The sequence below is a fragment of the Centropristis striata genome, chromosome 15 (assembly GCF_030273125.1).
Source record: "Centropristis striata isolate RG_2023a ecotype Rhode Island chromosome 15, C.striata_1.0, whole genome shotgun sequence".
Classification (NCBI taxonomy): Eukaryota; Metazoa; Chordata; class Actinopteri; order Perciformes; family Serranidae; genus Centropristis; species Centropristis striata.
In genome coordinates, this window is record NC_081531.1 from 162,501 (window position 1) to 180,000 (window position 17,500).

The following is a 17,500-nucleotide window of genomic DNA, read 5'->3' on the forward strand; positions in this document are numbered from 1 at the left end:
TCTCTGTCTGACAGACCTGAAGCTACCAGAGAACCACAGCAGACCACAACAGACCACAACAGACCAGAACCGGCCTGAACCCACCACCTGAGTCCCAACCCTGCCCCTCCCCCGCCCCCGGCCTGACGGGCCCACCACAACCCATCAGAGGACTCGGACCGTCGGAGGACTCGGACCGTCGGAGGACCCGGACCGTCGGAGGACCCGGACCCTCAGAGGACCGCTGGGACCGACCCGAGCCCGGAGGTCCCCCTGCTGGAGCTCTGCGCCGCCTGGCAATGCCTCAGGTAGCACACCTGTTCACCTGCACCACCTGGTCACAACACACAGGGAAACATCAGACCTGGTTCTAGAAACCAGACCAGATAAAGACCAGAAGTTTCCAGACGTCCTGACAGGACAGATCTCTGTCTCCAGTCCACCTCAGCCCTTTGTTCTCTAAAACAACAATAATAATAATAATAATAATATAATATAATAACAAATTATCTCTGATGCTGAAAAACTCCAAAACAGAAACTACATCAGTCCAGAGCCCAAAGATTAAATCCTTTAATTAGAGGTGTGAATCAGCACGATACGACTTTATCCCGATACTTGAGTCACGATACGACTTTATCCCGATACCTGAGTCACGATACGACTTTATCCCGATACTTGAGTCACGATACGACTTTATCCCGATACTTGAGTCACGATACGACTTTATCACGATACTTGAGTCACGATACGACTTTATCACGATACTTGAGTCACGATACGACTTTATCACGATACTTGAGTCACGATACGACTTTATCCCGATACCTGAGTCACGATACGACTTTATCCCGATACCTGAGTCACGATACGACTTTATCACGATACTTGAGTCACGATACGACTTTATCACGATACTTGAGTCACGATACGACTTTATCCCGATACCTGAGTCACGATACGACTTTATCCCGATACCTGAGTCACGATACGATTTTATCCCGATACCTGAGTCACGATACGACTTGATCCCGATACTTGAGTCACGATACGACTTTATCCCGATACCTGAGTCACGATACGACTTTATCCCGATACCTGAGTCACGATACGATTTTATCCCGATACCTGAGTCACGATACGACTTGATCCCGATACTTGAGTCACGATACGACTTTATCCCGATACCTGAGTCACGATACGACTTTATCCCGATACCTGAGTCACGATACGACTTTATCCCGATACCTGAGTCACGATACGACTTTATCCCGATACTTGAGTCACGATACGACTTTATCACGATACCTGAGTCACGATACGACTTTATCCCGATACTTGAGTCACGATACGACTTTATCACGATACTTGAGTCACGTAACAACTTTATCCCGATACTTGAGTCACGTAACGACTTTATCCCGATACTTGAGTCACGTAACGACTTTATCCCGATACTTGAGTCACGATACGACTTTATCCCGATACTTGAGTCACGATACGACTTTATCCCGATACTTGAGTCACGATACGACTTTATCCCAATACTTGAGTCACGATACGTCTTTATCCCGATACTTGAGTCACGATACCTCTTTATCACGATACTTGAGTCACGATACGACTTTATCACGATACTTGAGTCACGATGCGACTTTATCCCGATACTTGAGTCACGATACGACTTTATCCCGATACTTGAGTCACGATACGACTTTATCCCGATACTTGAGTCACGATACGACTTTATCCCGATACTTGAGTCACGTAACGACTTTATCCCGATACCTGAGTCACGATGCGACTTTATCCTGATACTTGAGTCACGATATGATTTTATCCCGATACTTGAGTCACGATACGACTTTATCCCGATACTTGAGTCACGATACGACTTTATCACGATACTTGAGTCACGATACGACTTTATCACGATACTTGAGTCACGATACGACTTTATCCCGATACTTGAGTCACGATACGACTTTATCACGATACTTGAGTCACGATACGACTTTATCCCGATACTTGAGTCACGATACGACTTTATCACGATACTTGAGTCACGATACGACTTTATCCCGATACTGGAGTCACGATACGATTTTATCCCGATGCTTGAGTCACGATACGACTTTATCCCGATACTTGAGTCACGATACGATTTTATCCCGATACTGGAGTCACGTAACGACTTTATCACGATACTTGAGTCACGATACGATTTTATCACGATACTTGAGTCACGATACGATTTTATCCCGATACTTGAGTCACGATACGATTTTATCCCGATACTTGAGTCACGATACGACTTTATCCCGATACTTGAGTCACGATACGACTTTATCCCGATACTTGAGTCACGTAACGACTTTATCCCGATACTTGAGTCACGTAACGACTTTATCCCGATACTTGAGTCACGTAACGACTTTATCCCGATACTTGAGTCACGATACGACTTTATCCCGATACTTGAGTCACGATACGACTTTATCCCGATACTTGAGTCACGATACGACTTTATCCCGATACTTGAGTCACGATACGACTTTATCCCGATACTTGAGTCACGATACGTCTTTATCCCGATACTTGAGTCACGATACCTCTTTATCCCGATACTTGAGTCACGATACCTCTTTATCACGATACTTGAGTCACGATACGACTTTATCACGATACTTGAGTCACGATGCGACTTTATCACGATACTTGAGTCACGATACGACTTTATCCCGATACTTGAGTCACTATACGACTTTATCCTGATACTTGAGTCACGATACGACTTTATCCCGATACTTGAGTCACGTAACGACTTTATCCCGATACCTGAGTCACGATGCGACTTTATCCTGATACTTGAGTCACGATATGATTTTATCCCGATACTTGAGTCACGATACGACTTTATCCCGATACTTGAGTCACGATACGACTTTATCCCGATACTTGAGTCACGATACGACTTTATCACGATACTTGAGTCACGATACGACTTTATCACGATACTTGAGTCACGATACGACTTTATCCCGATACTTGAGTCACGATACGACTTTATCCCGATACTTGAGTCACGATACGACTTTATCACGATACTTGAGTCACGATACGACTTTATCCCGATACTTGAGTCACGATACGACTTTATCACGATACTTGAGTCACGATACGACTTTATCCCGATACTGGAGTCACGATACGACTTTATCCCGATGCTTGAGTCACGATACGACTTTATCCCGATACTTGAGTCACGATACGATTTTATCCCGATACTTGAGTCACGATACGACTTTATCACGATACTTGAGTCACGATACGATTTTATCCCGATACTTGAGTCACGATACGATTTTATCCCGATACTTGAGTCACGATACGACTTTATCCTGATACTTGAGTCACAATACGACTTTATCCCGATACTTGAGTCACGATACGACTTTATCATGATACTTGAGTCACGATACGACTTTATCCCGATACTTGAGTCACGATACGACTTTATCCCCATACTTGATTCACGATACGACTTTATCCCGATACTTGAGTCACGATACGACTTTATCCCGATACTTGAGTCACGATACGACTTTATCCCGATACTTGAGTCACGATACGACTTTATCCCGATACTTGAGTCACGATACGGCTTTATCCCGATACTTGAGTCACGATACGACTTTATCCCGATACTTGAGTCACAATATGATTTTATCCCGATACTTGAGTCACGATACTGCTTTATCCCGATACTTGAGTCACGATATGACTTTATCCTGATACTTGAGTCACAAAATAGATTTTGCCCGCTATTTTAGTCACAATATGACTTTATGCTAAAACGGTTTCATCCCCATTTAAGTCACAATACATTTTATTGTGATTTGTAACTATTTTGTGATATGGAGGTCATTTTGTGTCTCTCTTGCTAATCATTATTATTTTTATTTTTTTTACATTTTAAGCCTTAGTTGTTCATTTTTGGTCTTTTTCTTTGGTCTTTTCACATATTTTTATGGTCATTTTTTGGTCATTTTGTGCATCCGAAAAAAAAAAAAACGTCGAAAATACAGACGGCCCACGGGCGCTAAATATTAATACGAAAGTATCGCAACCACTGTGATGTATCCATTTTTCGGTGAGCAGATGGTCAGAGGTCAGAGGTCAGAGTCATATTCCTGTTGACTTACATCCACTGTGACTTCTCTCTGCAGCCGGTGGAGTCGCCCCCTGCTGGACTCTAGAGAGAAGGCAGGTTCTGCTTCAGTTTTCAGGCCCGGAGGCTCCGCCCACCTCTTTAATACGTTGAGTGGGTAAGAGGGAACTGATGGTTCATACAGAGTCACAACACACAGAACAGAGACAGGAAACAGGAAGGACCACACTCTGCTGCTGCTTTACTCAAAGTCTCTGGACCAAGCTTCACTCTGACTCTCTGTTTGTGTGTGTGTGTGTGTGTGTGTGTGTGTGTGTGTGTGTGTGTGTGTGCAGCCCAGTGCGAGCGGGATGGAGCCTCCCTTCGCCGACTCCTTTCAGAACTACTCTTTCGCCGACCAGGCGCTGACCAGCACCGAGCTGCTCGCCAGCAGCTCAGACCCTGACTTCATGTACGAACTGGTGAGTGACGCACACACACACACACACACACACACACACACACACACACACACACACACACACTCTCTCAGTGTCTGTGTGTTCTCTGATTCAGCCCATCTTTAGTTTTTAGTTTTTTTGTAGTTTTAGCGGCGTCCCCCAGGGATCTGTCCTGGGACCTTTCCTTTTTGCAGTAGATCTCCTTCCCCTTGGAGAGATTTTTCAGAGACATTACATGTTCTATCATCTCTACGCCGACGACTGACACATTTACATGCCAACCACTAAGGACAGCCGCTGGCACCATGTTGGACTGTCTACGTCAGGGATCAGCAACCTTTACTAACCAAAGAGCCATTGTTAGCCAAAAAGACACTAAAGATGTTGGAATGGAGCCGCAAACCTTATCTGGAGCCTTAATGAAGATGAAACTGCCTACTTAGTCTAAATTAGCCTACCACCATTAACAATAGGTCATAATGAGCATTTATTAATATGATTTTGTCATAATGTAGCGAGAACCCAAGTGCAAATTAGTAATTGAAAGCTCGCCTAGTTATGGAAAACTCAAAGCTTCCCTTGAAGTTGACAAAATTAGTCGTTACTTAAATACTTAAAACCAGGGGGACAGACTTAAAACCAGGGGGACAGACTTAAAACCAGGGGGACAGACTAAAAACCAGGGGGGACAGACTTAAAACCAGGGGGACAGACTAAAAACCAGGGGGGACAGACTTAAAACAAGGGGGGCAGACTTAAAACCAGGGGGGACAGACTTAAAACCAGGGGGACAGACCTAAAACCAGGGGGGACAGACTTAAAACCAGGGGGACAGACCTAAAACCAGGGGGGACAGACTTAAAACCAGGGGGACAGACTAAAAACCAGGGGGGACAGACTTAAAACCAGGGGGACAGACCTAAAACCAGGGGGACAGACTTACTTAGTTTACTATGTCTAACTACGTCTTTCATTTATTTTAATGTTCATCTGTTTGATTTTATTGTTTTATTTATAGCATCATTTAGATTTATACACTTATTGCTGATTGTTATATGGAAATGTTTGTTTTCTTGTTGATTCTATGTGCAGCACGTTGGAGACGTTGTTGTTGTTTGAATGTGCTTTATAAATAAAGTGACTGGACTAAAGGAACTCCTGTAAAACGAGTCCTCTGAGTTAAAGTGGAAACGTGTTAGTTTCACTCTCGCTGTGTTCATGTTTGGTTGCACCGCAGAGACGTGAGCTTCATCACAGACTGCTGCTGAGAAAAGACCAGATCAAAGTCTTATCAACTTAACAATCACAGCAAACACAATAAAAACTGTCAGTAATTAACAGTATGAGGATATAAAACAACATGAGTCAGCAGCATTTACGATATAGTGGTCATTTTGTGTCTTTTTTGGTAACTTTTTGTCTTTTTTTGGTCATTTTTTGTCATTCTCTGTGTTTTTTTTGTCATTCTCTGTATTTTTTTGTCCTTCTCTGTATTTTACGGTCTCTTTCTGTGTCCCTGCAGGACCGAGACATCAGCCACCGGCAGAGCCCCTGTGGGGACAGCGCGGTGGGTCTGGGGGACGGGGGGAAGGAGGTGGAGGGCTGCGTGGACCAGCTGATGGGACTGGGCGAGGCCGAGACGGTCTACAGCAGCTCAGCCTTCGAACAGTGGGACTCGTACTGGGAAGACCTGACCAGGTACTGGACCCTCCCCTGCTGCTGGCTCTTCCTCTGGCTGGTTGTTTATTACAGCTGTTCTCAACCTGGGGGTCCCGGCCCCAATTGGGGTCGCGAGGTTATGTCTGGGGGTCGCCAAATCATTTTCAGTCAGCTCTGTCTCCACTGTGTTAAAGTGTTTTAGTCTTTTTGGTCATTTCATGTTTTTTTTGGTCATTTTGTGTCATATTTTTATCGTCATTTTATTTGTCATTTTGCGATTTTATCCCGATACTTGACTATACGACTGTGTTTTTTTGGTAATTTCTCATCTTGTTTTGGCCCTTTGTGTCTCATACAGATATACGCGGCTGGCCAGCTGTGACATCTGGGGCACCAAAGAGGTGGACTTCCTGGGCCTGGACGACTTCTCGAGTCCGTACCAGGACGAGGAGGTGATGGGCCGGACCCCCACGCTGGCTCAGCTCAACAGCGAGGATTCTCAGCCCGTGTGCGAGGCACTGTACCCCCCCGCCGACCTGAGCCTGCCCCCCTCTCAGGCCCAGCCCCCCCTGGTCCCGGGCCACAGTAAGAGGGTCCTGGTCCCGGGTCCGGGCTTCGGCCCCAGCAGCGCCCGGCCGTCCCCCAGCTCCACCTCCTCCTCCCGTCCTTCGCGCAGTCTGCTTCCAGACTTCCCCGAGAGCTCCCAGAAGGCCACCAGACCCGTCCCCTCCAGCACCGAGACCATGACCAAGACCCAGAACCTCCTGAGTCTGACCCAGGACCACGGCCAAGGCTACGCCAAGCACCAGGGCCGAGTCGCAAAGATGGCCGCCCCGGCTTCCCACGGCCCCGACTTTGTCCGGAAGGCCAAAGTCCGCGTGAGCTCCGTGCCCAAACCTCAGTCCGACACGCCCCCCCCGACGGACGGCGAGAGGTCAGACCCGCCTCCGGCGCCGCCCCAGCCCCAGGACGAGAAGGCGTCCACTTCAGCCGGCGCCACCATGGTGGTACTTCCTGTCACTGCAGCCGGCGCCGCCGCCAGCATGACGAGCTTTGACAGGAAGTCGGAGGCGACGGGGCGGAGGGAGCCGCCCGCCGGCTGGCTCGCCACCGTGCCGCCGCTGGTCGAGGCGAGCCAGGCGCTGGAGGGCAACGCCTCCGGGCTCGTCAGCAGCGCCGACAGCGTGGCAGGGGCGAGCGGTGGCGGTGGCGGTGGCGGTGGCGCCGGCGCCCTGGCTTCAGAGGGCACCGAGAAGAGCAAGGAGGAGGAGCACAACTACTCTCTGTTCCTGACCCGCAGCAGGCTGGCCGGAAGAGCCCACTCCACGCTGGAGGAGGACGAGGAGGAGGAGGAGGAAGACGAGGAGGAGGTAGAGGAGGAGGAGGGCGACGGGCTGGAGCTGGACGACGAAGACCACGACGAAGGCTTCGGCAGCGAGCACGAGCTGTCCGAGAACGAGGAGGAGGACGAGGAGGACGAGGACGAAGACTACGAGGCCGACAAGGACGACGACATGAGCGACGCCTTCTCTGAGCCGGGTACGGACGCTTTTATCCCTTATCCTAAAATATCATTGGTGATTCAATTATTGTTATTAGTGGTGTTAAAATATATTGTGATGGTATAAAAAAAGGTTTTAAAAGGTATTAAATGATACGACTTTATCCAGACCCTTGAATCACGATACCGTTTTATCCCGATTCTGTAAGTCATGATGCAAGTTATTGTGATTTTAAGCATAAGGTGGTCATTTTGTGTCCTTTTTGGTAATTTTTGTCTTTTTTTCTCTACACACAACAATGTAATAACATTTGGTCTTGTTAGGTTAAATAGACAATAATTATGTCTTGGTCAGTGTTGCTATAACAGCAAAAAAGTATCATCCAATAACTGGGATATAAGTTCTTGATTTGAATTGAAGTTTTAAAAAATGTCAGTAATCAGTTACTTAATAATTAGTTTCCTCCAAGACTCAAGTTAAAGTTTGCCGCCACAGTTGCAGATCAATGTCGCGTTGGTATTAAAATATATTTTGATGGTATAAAAAAGGGTATTAAATTCAACTAAAGTATTTCTGTATATACCCTGTTACAGTCTGATTTATCCCCCCGAGCCTTAGAGGGGATCAGGGGGAGACAGCAGGTCAACGATGAATCAACGCTCAGTCAGGAATCACTTGATTCATTTTCCAGTTTGTTAACCCTAAAAAGCTGAATGTATCATAGTTGATGCATGTGTTTCTGAGAGCTCTACATCATCAGGGTGATATTAACATGCAGTACCTGGAGGATCCACCGGGGGGCAGTCCACTATCATCAATCACATAAACACACAACAATATTGTTGTCAATTTTTGAAAAAGTTAAGATAAGAAAAACCTTCAAATTGTTACTGATACTTCAATAGGAATATTTAATGGACTGATGTAATGTAAAATTAGTTCATATTTCATAAATTAATTTATAGTAAAACCCTGTTGAAAATGTGTGTATCAAATTTGATACAGCAGGTATTTATGATGACTTATTGGAAAATCTGTCATTTTTTTGTTTTATTTCGTTTTTTTTTATTTTATTATGCATTAAATAAAGCTACATAAAGTATGTTTCTTATTCAGGTACACTAAGTTTTAACTGACATAATTAGGTTTATTTAGAGTAAAACTGAGATATCTCTCGAACAATTCAAAGAAATACATAACTTTATTTTTTTTTGGTGTGTATTTTTCGATGGAAAAAACATTAAGCATTAAGATGTGTTGAAGATAAACAAACTGAGCAACAAATTGCACAAAAAGACCAAATGTAGCAACAATAATCTGCAGGTTCCACTGGAGGATGTTTGATGTTGTGTTATATGGAAAAACAATATTTTGCATGTTTGAGGAAAATGTTAAAAGGAAAGTCAAAGTTTTAATTGGTTAAAAATATGAGGTTTTATATGTTTTTATTAGTTTAAGAAAAACAAATTGTGAGCAACAAATTTAGGGCTGCAACTAAGGATTATTGTCATTATTGATTAATCTGTCAATTATTTGAATGATTAACCGATTAGTTGTTTGGTGAATAAAATGTATAAAAATATCAATGAGTGTTTCCAAACCACAAGATGACGTCCTCAAATCTCTTGTTAACCAAAGAGATATTCAGTTTATTATCATAAAGGAACAAAGAAACCAGAAATATTCACATTGAAGAAGCTGAAATCAGAGAATTTGGACTTATTGGCCCTCATTTATCAAACGAGCGTACGTCAGAAAGTGTGCGTAAAGTGGGCGTAAGATGATTTCTACAAGCCTCGGCATTTATCAATTTGGACGTGAGCGGACGGTACGATCAGATCTCACGTCTGCTCTCAGCGCAAATCTGAGTCAGCGTGAAGTCCACATGTCTGAGTCTGAGAATTGATCTTAGACTATAGTATCGATGCCTGGAGCTGATAAAACTCTGTGGTGTTTTGATTTTTAATAGTGGCAAAGCAAAACATGTTTAGACTACATAGTTTATCATTAAAACATAATCCATAAATAAATAAACCCTGCGATCGTGAAATTCTTTAAACAGAATACCAGCCGAGGCTATAAAATGTTGTTGTCTTCTGCTGTTTACTGTTATTATTATTATTATTATTATTATTATTATTATCCAGCTCGGACACCGGAGTGTCAGCGTCTCTTTTACCATCGGTGCTGCCCGAATAGAAACATTTCCAATCAGCGCTGCGACACGCTCCTCTGACTAGGACATCATTATTAGTAAATGTAAAGAGGTCAATAATATCTCTCCATCATAATAATAGCAATATTCGGATATTACATAGATTATTAGGCTTTATATATCACGATGTAATTACTCAAACCTCGCCGGGAGTTTAATAGTCCGCTACTCTGCTGACAGCACCACTGATTTCCTTCTTTTTCACTTTTTATGCTGCCAAACAAAACCAGTTTGTTGTTGCAGCTGTTGGACGTCAGCGTTTCACTTTCTGACTGAGAAATTCCTCTTCTTTTAGAATTAAAACTTACTTTAAAACATTGTTTACCTCCTTCAACAAAAAAGCTGAAAACTTCTAAGTCCGTGCTCCAAATGTAAAATAATCACTGAACTTGTTTGAGTTTATAACTATAAGTACTTTTATTTCATAAACCTCCGTCGCTGCGTATTTCTGTAATATGTCTATATTGCCCCTATTGTTAATTGTAACGGTGCACTTTGCTAATAAAGCTGACTTTAGAAGGTGAAAAAATCCTCTTTTTGGCCGTATTGCGTCCTTCGGTGTCGTAAACTCTGGAGGTGAGTCTTCTGAATCGGGTATATATTATATATATATATATTATATATATCAGGGCGTGGTATTTAAATGACGCTTGTTTCGAGCCGCCACATTTATCACCAGCCGATCCTTCTTACGCTGTGATTGGAGAGATACGATTGTTTGATAAATCACACGTGAACCCTGTCGTAAGACCAAATATACACTCGGATCTGTGCTCGTTTCTACGCTCACTTGATAAATGAGGGCCACTGTCTTTAAAAAACTGCTCAAACCAATTATTGGATTATCAAAATAGTTGACGATTAATTATAATAAAAAATAAATTCCACAAAAAGAGCTGATGTATCAAATATGATATTATATGAAATTAGAATTTATATATGGAAATTGATATTTAAATTATTCCTTTTTTTATTTGTCAGCAGGTTCAATTAACACTCCAATTTAAAAGAAATTGAATTTTCTGGCAATTATTTCATGGTTCAGGCTCTAAAGGGTTAAAACTGAGCTCACTTCAGCCTTTGGGTTGAATTACGACCTTTCTGTCTTCATCGTGTCTTCATGTCCCCGTCTCCAAAGTTATTACAGTTAACGAAAACTAACGAAATAACGAAAACTAGAATTGAAAAAATATTTTAGTTTTAGTTTTTTTTAAAAACGATAACTAACTGAAACTGTATTTTGTGGTTCCAAAACTAACTAAAACGAACTAATATTATAGTGAAAATGTCCTTCGTTTTCGTCTTTGTCAACTTTTTTCATCCGTAAACCTTTTTGGTTGATATGAAATCTATTTCATCTATCTGGTTTTATGACTTAATAAACTTATTGGGGCTGAGATGGATCAGACAAAGGAAATAAAGGAAACATTTATTGTGACCTTATTGAATCTGGACCCAACAAATACCCCATTACAAAACAACTACAACTAATAAAAACTAAACTAATAAAAACTAAACTACAACTAATAAAAACTAAACTAAAACTAATTTAAAAAATTGACAAATTCATGAGAAAAAAGTGACAAATTTACAAGAAAAAAGTCACAAATTTACAAGAAAAAAGTGACGAATTTATGAAAAAAAAGTGACAACTTTAAAGAAAAAAATTGTCAAATTCACAAGAAAAAAAATTGACAATAAGGCAACATTTATTGTGACTTTATTGAATCTGGGACCCAACAAATACCCCATTACAAAACAACTAAAACTAATAAAAACTAAACTAAAGCTAAGCATTTTCCCAAAAAAATAAAAACTAATTAAAACTAGCAAACTCACTCTAAAAACTCATTAAAACTAACTGAATTTGAAAACAAAAAATTCACAACGAAATTAAAACTAAAACTAATGAAAAATGCCAAACTATTGTAACCCCGTCCCCTGCAGGCTGCGACATGGAGCTGATGGAGGACATCAAAGGCCTGACGACGGGCGTGTCCAGCAGGAAGAGAGGGAAGCGCCGCTACTTCTGGGAGTACAGCGAGCAGCTCACGCCCTCCAAACAGGAGCGCATGCTGAAGCCGTCCGAGTGGGACAGACACACTCTGCCTAGCAACCTGTACCAGAAGAACGGGCCTCTGCACGGTACATCTCCATGACACACACCTCCTCCCCCAGCCGACGATACGACTTTATCACGATACTGGAGTCACGATTCGACTTTATCACGATACTGGAGTCACTATACGACTTTATCACGATACTGGAGTCACGATGCGACTTTATCACGATACTGGAGTCACGATACGACTTTATCACGATACTGGAGTCACGATGCGACTTTATCACGATACTGGAGTCACGATACGACTTTATCACGATACTGGAGTCACGATACGACTTTATCACGATACTTGAGTCACGATACGACTTTATCACGATACTGGAGTCACGATACGACTTTATCACGATACTGGAGTCACGATTCGACTTTATCCCGATACTGGAGTCACGATACGACTTTATCACGATACTTGAGTCATGATACGACTTTATCACGATACTGGAGTCACGATGCGACTTTATCCCGATACCTGAGTCACGATACGACTTTATCCCGATACTTGAGTCACGATACGACTTTATCACGATACTTGAGTCACGATACGACTTTATCACGATACTGGAGTCACGATGCGACTTTATCCCGATACTGGAGTCACGATACGACTTTATCACGATAGTTGAGTCACGATGCGACTTTATCCCGATACTTGAGTCACGATACGACTTTATCACGATACTTGAGTCACGATACGACTTTATCACGATACTGGAGTCACGATGCGACTTTATCCCGATACTGGAGTCACGATACGACTTTATCACGATACTGGAGTCACGATACGACTTTATCACGATACTGGAGTCACGATACGACTTTATCACGATACTTGAGTCACGATACGACTTTATCACGATACTGGAGTCACGATACGACTTTATCACGATACTGGAGTCACGATGCGACTTTATCACGATACTGGAGTCACGATACGACTTTATCACGATACTGGAGTCACCATACGACTTTATCACGATACTTGAGTCACGATACGACTTTATCACGATACTGGAGTCACCATACGACTTTATCACGATACTTGATTCACGATACGACTTTATCACGATACTTGAGTCACGATACGACTTTATCACTATACTGGAGTCACTATACGACTTTATCACGATACTGGAGTCACGATGCGACTTTATCACGATACTGGAGTCACCATACGACTTTATCACGATACTGGAGTCACGATACGACTTTATCACGATACTGGAGTCACCATACGACTTTATCACGATACTTGAGTCACGATACGACTTTATCACGATACTGGAGTCACCATACGACTTTATCACGATACTTGAGTCACGATACGACTTTATCACGATACTTGAGTAACGATACGACTTTATCACTATACTGGAGTCACTATACGACTTTATCACGATACTGGAGTCACGATGCGACTTTATCCCGATACCTGAGTCACGATACGACTTTATCCCAATACTTGAGTCACGATACGACTTTATCACGATACTTGAGTCATGATACGACTTTATCACGATACTGGAGTCACGATGCGACTTTATCCCGATACCTGAGTCACGATACGACTTTATCCCGATACTTGAGTCACGATACGACTTTATCACGATACTTGAGTCACGATACGACTTTATCACGATACTGGAGTCACGATGTGACTTTATCCCGATACTGGAGTCACGATACGACTTTATCACGATAGTTGAGTCACGATGCGACTTTATCCCGATACTTGAGTCACGATACGACTTTATCACGATACTTGAGTCACGATACGACTTTATCACGATACTGGAGTCACGATACGACTTTATCACGATAGTTGAGTCACGATGCGACTTTATCCCGATACTTGAGTCACGATACGACTTTATCCCGATACTTGAGTCACGATACGACTTTATCACGATAGTTGAGTCACGATACGACTTTATCACGATACTTGAGTCACGATACGACTTTATCACGATACTTGAGTCACGATACGACTTTATCACGATACTTGAGTCACGATACGACTTTATCACGATACTGGAGTCACGATACGACTTTATCACGATACTGGAGTCACGATGCGACTTTATCACGATACTTGAGTCACGATACGACTTTATCCCGATACCTGAGTCACGATACGACTTTATCACGATACTTGAGTCACGATACGACTTATTGTGATTTTAAGCATTTTGCGATATGGTCGTCATTTTGTGTCTTTTTTGGTAATCTTTTCTTCTTTTTTTGTATTTTTTTCATATTTTGGTCATTCTTACCTTTTTTTTTTGGTAATTTTACATATTTTTACGTGTATTATTTGTTTGTTTTGGTCCTTTTTAGTCACATCTGCACGGTAGACACACATAAAAATAAAAACCATTGTATTCACGCCGTCCTGCAGCAGCTGACTGTGTTGTGTGTTTGTGATGCAGGAAAGTACATGCTGAAGAAGTCTCGGCGTACAGACGTGGAGGACTTGACTCCCAACCCTCGCAAGCTGCTGCAGATCGGCACCGAGCTCCGCAAACTCAACAAGGTGATCAGCGACCTGACGCCCGTCAGCGAGCTGCCGCTGACCGCCCGGCCGCGCTCACGCAAGGAGAAGAACAAGCTGGCGTCCAGGTGAGAGCAGGCGGTTCTCATGTTCCCTCATGTTCTCTAATGTTCCCTCATGTTTCCTGATGTTCCCTGATGTTTGCCATGTTCCCTGATGTTCCCTCATGTTCCCTGATGTTTGTCATGTTCCCTGATGTTCCCTGATGTTTGTCATGTTCCCTGATGTTTGTCATGTTCCCTGATGTTTGTCATGTTCCCTGATGTTCCCTGATGTTTGTCATGTTCCCTGATGTTCCCTGATGTTTGTCATGTTCTCTGATGTTTGTCATGTTCCCTGATGTTCCCTGATGTTCCCTGATGTTCTCTGATGTTTGTCATGTTCCCTGATGTTCCCTGATGTTTGTCATGTTCCCTGATGTTTGTCACGTTCCCTGATGTTCCCTGATGTTTGTCATGTTCTCTGATGTTTGTCATGTTCTCTGATGTTCCCTGATGTTTGTCATGTTCCCTGATGTTCCCTGATGTTTGTCATGTTCTCTGATGTTTGTCATGTTCTCTGATGTTCCCTGATGTTCCCTGATGTTTGTCATGTTCCCTGATGTTCCCTGATGTTTGTCATGTTCCCTGATGTTCCCCGATGTTCCCTGATGTTCCCTGATGTTTGTCATGTTCCCTGATGTTTGTCATGTTCCCTGATGTTCCCTGATGTTTGTCATGTTCCCCGATGTTCCCTGATGTTCCCTGATGTTTGTCATGTTCTCTGATGTTTGTCATGTTCTCTGATGTTCCCTGATGTTCCCTGATGTTTGTCATGTTCCCTGATGTTCCCTGATGTTTGTCATGTTCCCTGATGTTCCCCGATGTTCCCTGATGTTCCCTGATGTTTGTCATGTTCCCTGATGTTCCCTGATGTTTGTCATGTTCCCTGATGTTCCTGCTCATTAAGTCTCTGTGTGTTGTAGAGCGTGTCGTTTAAAGAAGAAGGCCCAGTACGAAGCGAACAAAGTGAAGCTGTGGGGACTCAGCACAGAGTACGGTACGTACCTCTCATAGGCCTCTACGGGTCTGTTGATGTGTGTTGATGTGTGTTGGTGTGTGTTAATATGTGTTGATGTGTGTTGATGTGTGTTAATGTGTCTGTTAATGTGTGTTGATGTGTGTGGATGTGTGTTAATGTGTGTTGATATGCGTTGATATGCGTTGATGTGTGTTTATGTGTCTGTTAATGTGTGATGATGTGTGTTAATGTGTGTTGATGTGTGTTGATGTGTTTTAATGTGTGTTGATGTGATGATGTGTGTTGATGTGTTTTAATGTGTGTTGATGTGATGATGTGTGTTGATGTGTGTTAATGTGTGTTGATGTGTGTTAATGTGTGTTGATGTGCGTGAATGTGCGTTGATGTGTTTTAATGTGTGTTGATGTGATGATGTGTGTTGATGTGTTAATGTGTGATGATGTGTGTTGATGTGATGATGTGTGTTGATGTGATGATGTATGTTGATGTGTTGATGTGATGATGTGTGTTGATGTGTTGATGTGTGTTGATGTGATGATGTGTGTTGATGTGATGATGTGTGTTGATGTGTTAATGTGTGTTGATGTGTGTTGATGTGTGTTGATGTGTTAATGTGTGTTGATGTGTTAATGTGTGTTAATGTGTGTTGATGTGTGTTAATGTGTTTTAATGTATGTTGATGTGTGTTCATGTGTCTTGATGTGCGTTGATGTGCGTTAATGTGCGTTGATGTGTGTTGATGTGTTTTAATGTGTGTTGATGTGTATTAATGTGTGTAAATGTGTGTTGATGTGTGTTGATGTGTGTTAATGTGTCTGTTAATGTGTGTTGATGTGTTTTAATGTGTGTCGACGTGTGTTAATGTGTGTTGATGTGTGTTGTGTTTTAATGTGTGTAGATGTGTGTAGATGTGTGTTGATGTGTGTTGATGTGTGTTAATGTGCGTTAATGTGTCTGTTAATGTGTGTTGATGTGCGTTAATGTGCGTTGATGTGTGTTGATGTGTTTTAATGTGTGTTGATGTGATGATGTGTTTTAATGTGTGTTGATGTGTATTAATGTGTGTTAATGTGCGTTGATGTGTGTTGATGTGCGTTGATGTGTTTTAATGTGTGTTGATGTGTGTTGATGTGCGTTGATGTGCATTAATGTGCGTTGATGTGTTTTAATGTGTGTTGATGTGTGTTGATGTGCGTTGATGTGCATTAATGTGCGTTGATGTGTTTTAATGTGTGTTGATGTGTGTTAATGTGTGTTGATGTGTGTTGATGTGTGTTGATATGTGTTGATGTGTGTTGATATGTGTTGATGTGTGTTAATGTGTGTTAATATACGTTGATGTGTGTTAATGTGCGTTAATGTGCGTTGATGTGCGTTGATGTGCGTTGATGTGTGTTAATGTGTGTTGATGTGTGTTGATGTGTGTTGATGTGTGTTAATGTGTGTTGATGTGCGTTGATGTGCATTAATGTGCGTTGATGTGTTTTAATGTGTGTTGATGTGTGTTGATGTGCGTTGATGTGCATTAATGTGCGTTGATGTGTTTTAATGTGTGTTGATGTGTGTTAATGTGTGTTGATGTGTGTTGATATGTGTTGATGTGTGTTGATGTGTGTTGATGTGTGTTAATGTGTGTTAATATACGTTGATGTGTGTTAATGTGCGTTAATGTGCGTTGATGTGCGTTGATGTGCGTTGATGTGCGTTAATGTGCGTTGATGTGCGTTGATGTGCGTTAATGTGCGTTGATGTGCGTTGATGTGCGTTGATGTGCGTTAATGTGTGTTGATGTGCGTTGATGTGCGTTAATGTGCGTTAATGTGCGTTGATGTGCGTTGATG

At 42.5% G+C, this 17,500-nt stretch overlaps 1 protein-coding gene across 2 annotated transcripts in view; it reads left to right on the forward strand.

The window, feature by feature from the left end:
• The window catches only part of crebrf (creb3 regulatory factor), a 26,539-nt gene that overhangs the window by 6,974 nt on the left and 2,065 nt on the right, over nt 1–17,500 (forward strand). For both annotated transcript variants that reach the window (XM_059351844.1, XM_059351845.1), the window contains exons 2-8: nt 15–287; nt 4,486–4,611; nt 6,113–6,288; nt 6,608–7,788; nt 11,914–12,111; nt 14,518–14,707; nt 15,604–15,677. In XM_059351844.1, the coding sequence (XP_059207827.1) occupies nt 279–287; nt 4,486–4,611; nt 6,113–6,288; nt 6,608–7,788; nt 11,914–12,111; nt 14,518–14,707; nt 15,604–15,677 (1,954 nt within the window). In that variant the 5' untranslated portion in view covers nt 15–278. The remainder of the gene's footprint in view (nt 1–14; nt 288–4,485; nt 4,612–6,112; nt 6,289–6,607; nt 7,789–11,913; nt 12,112–14,517; nt 14,708–15,603; nt 15,678–17,500) is intronic.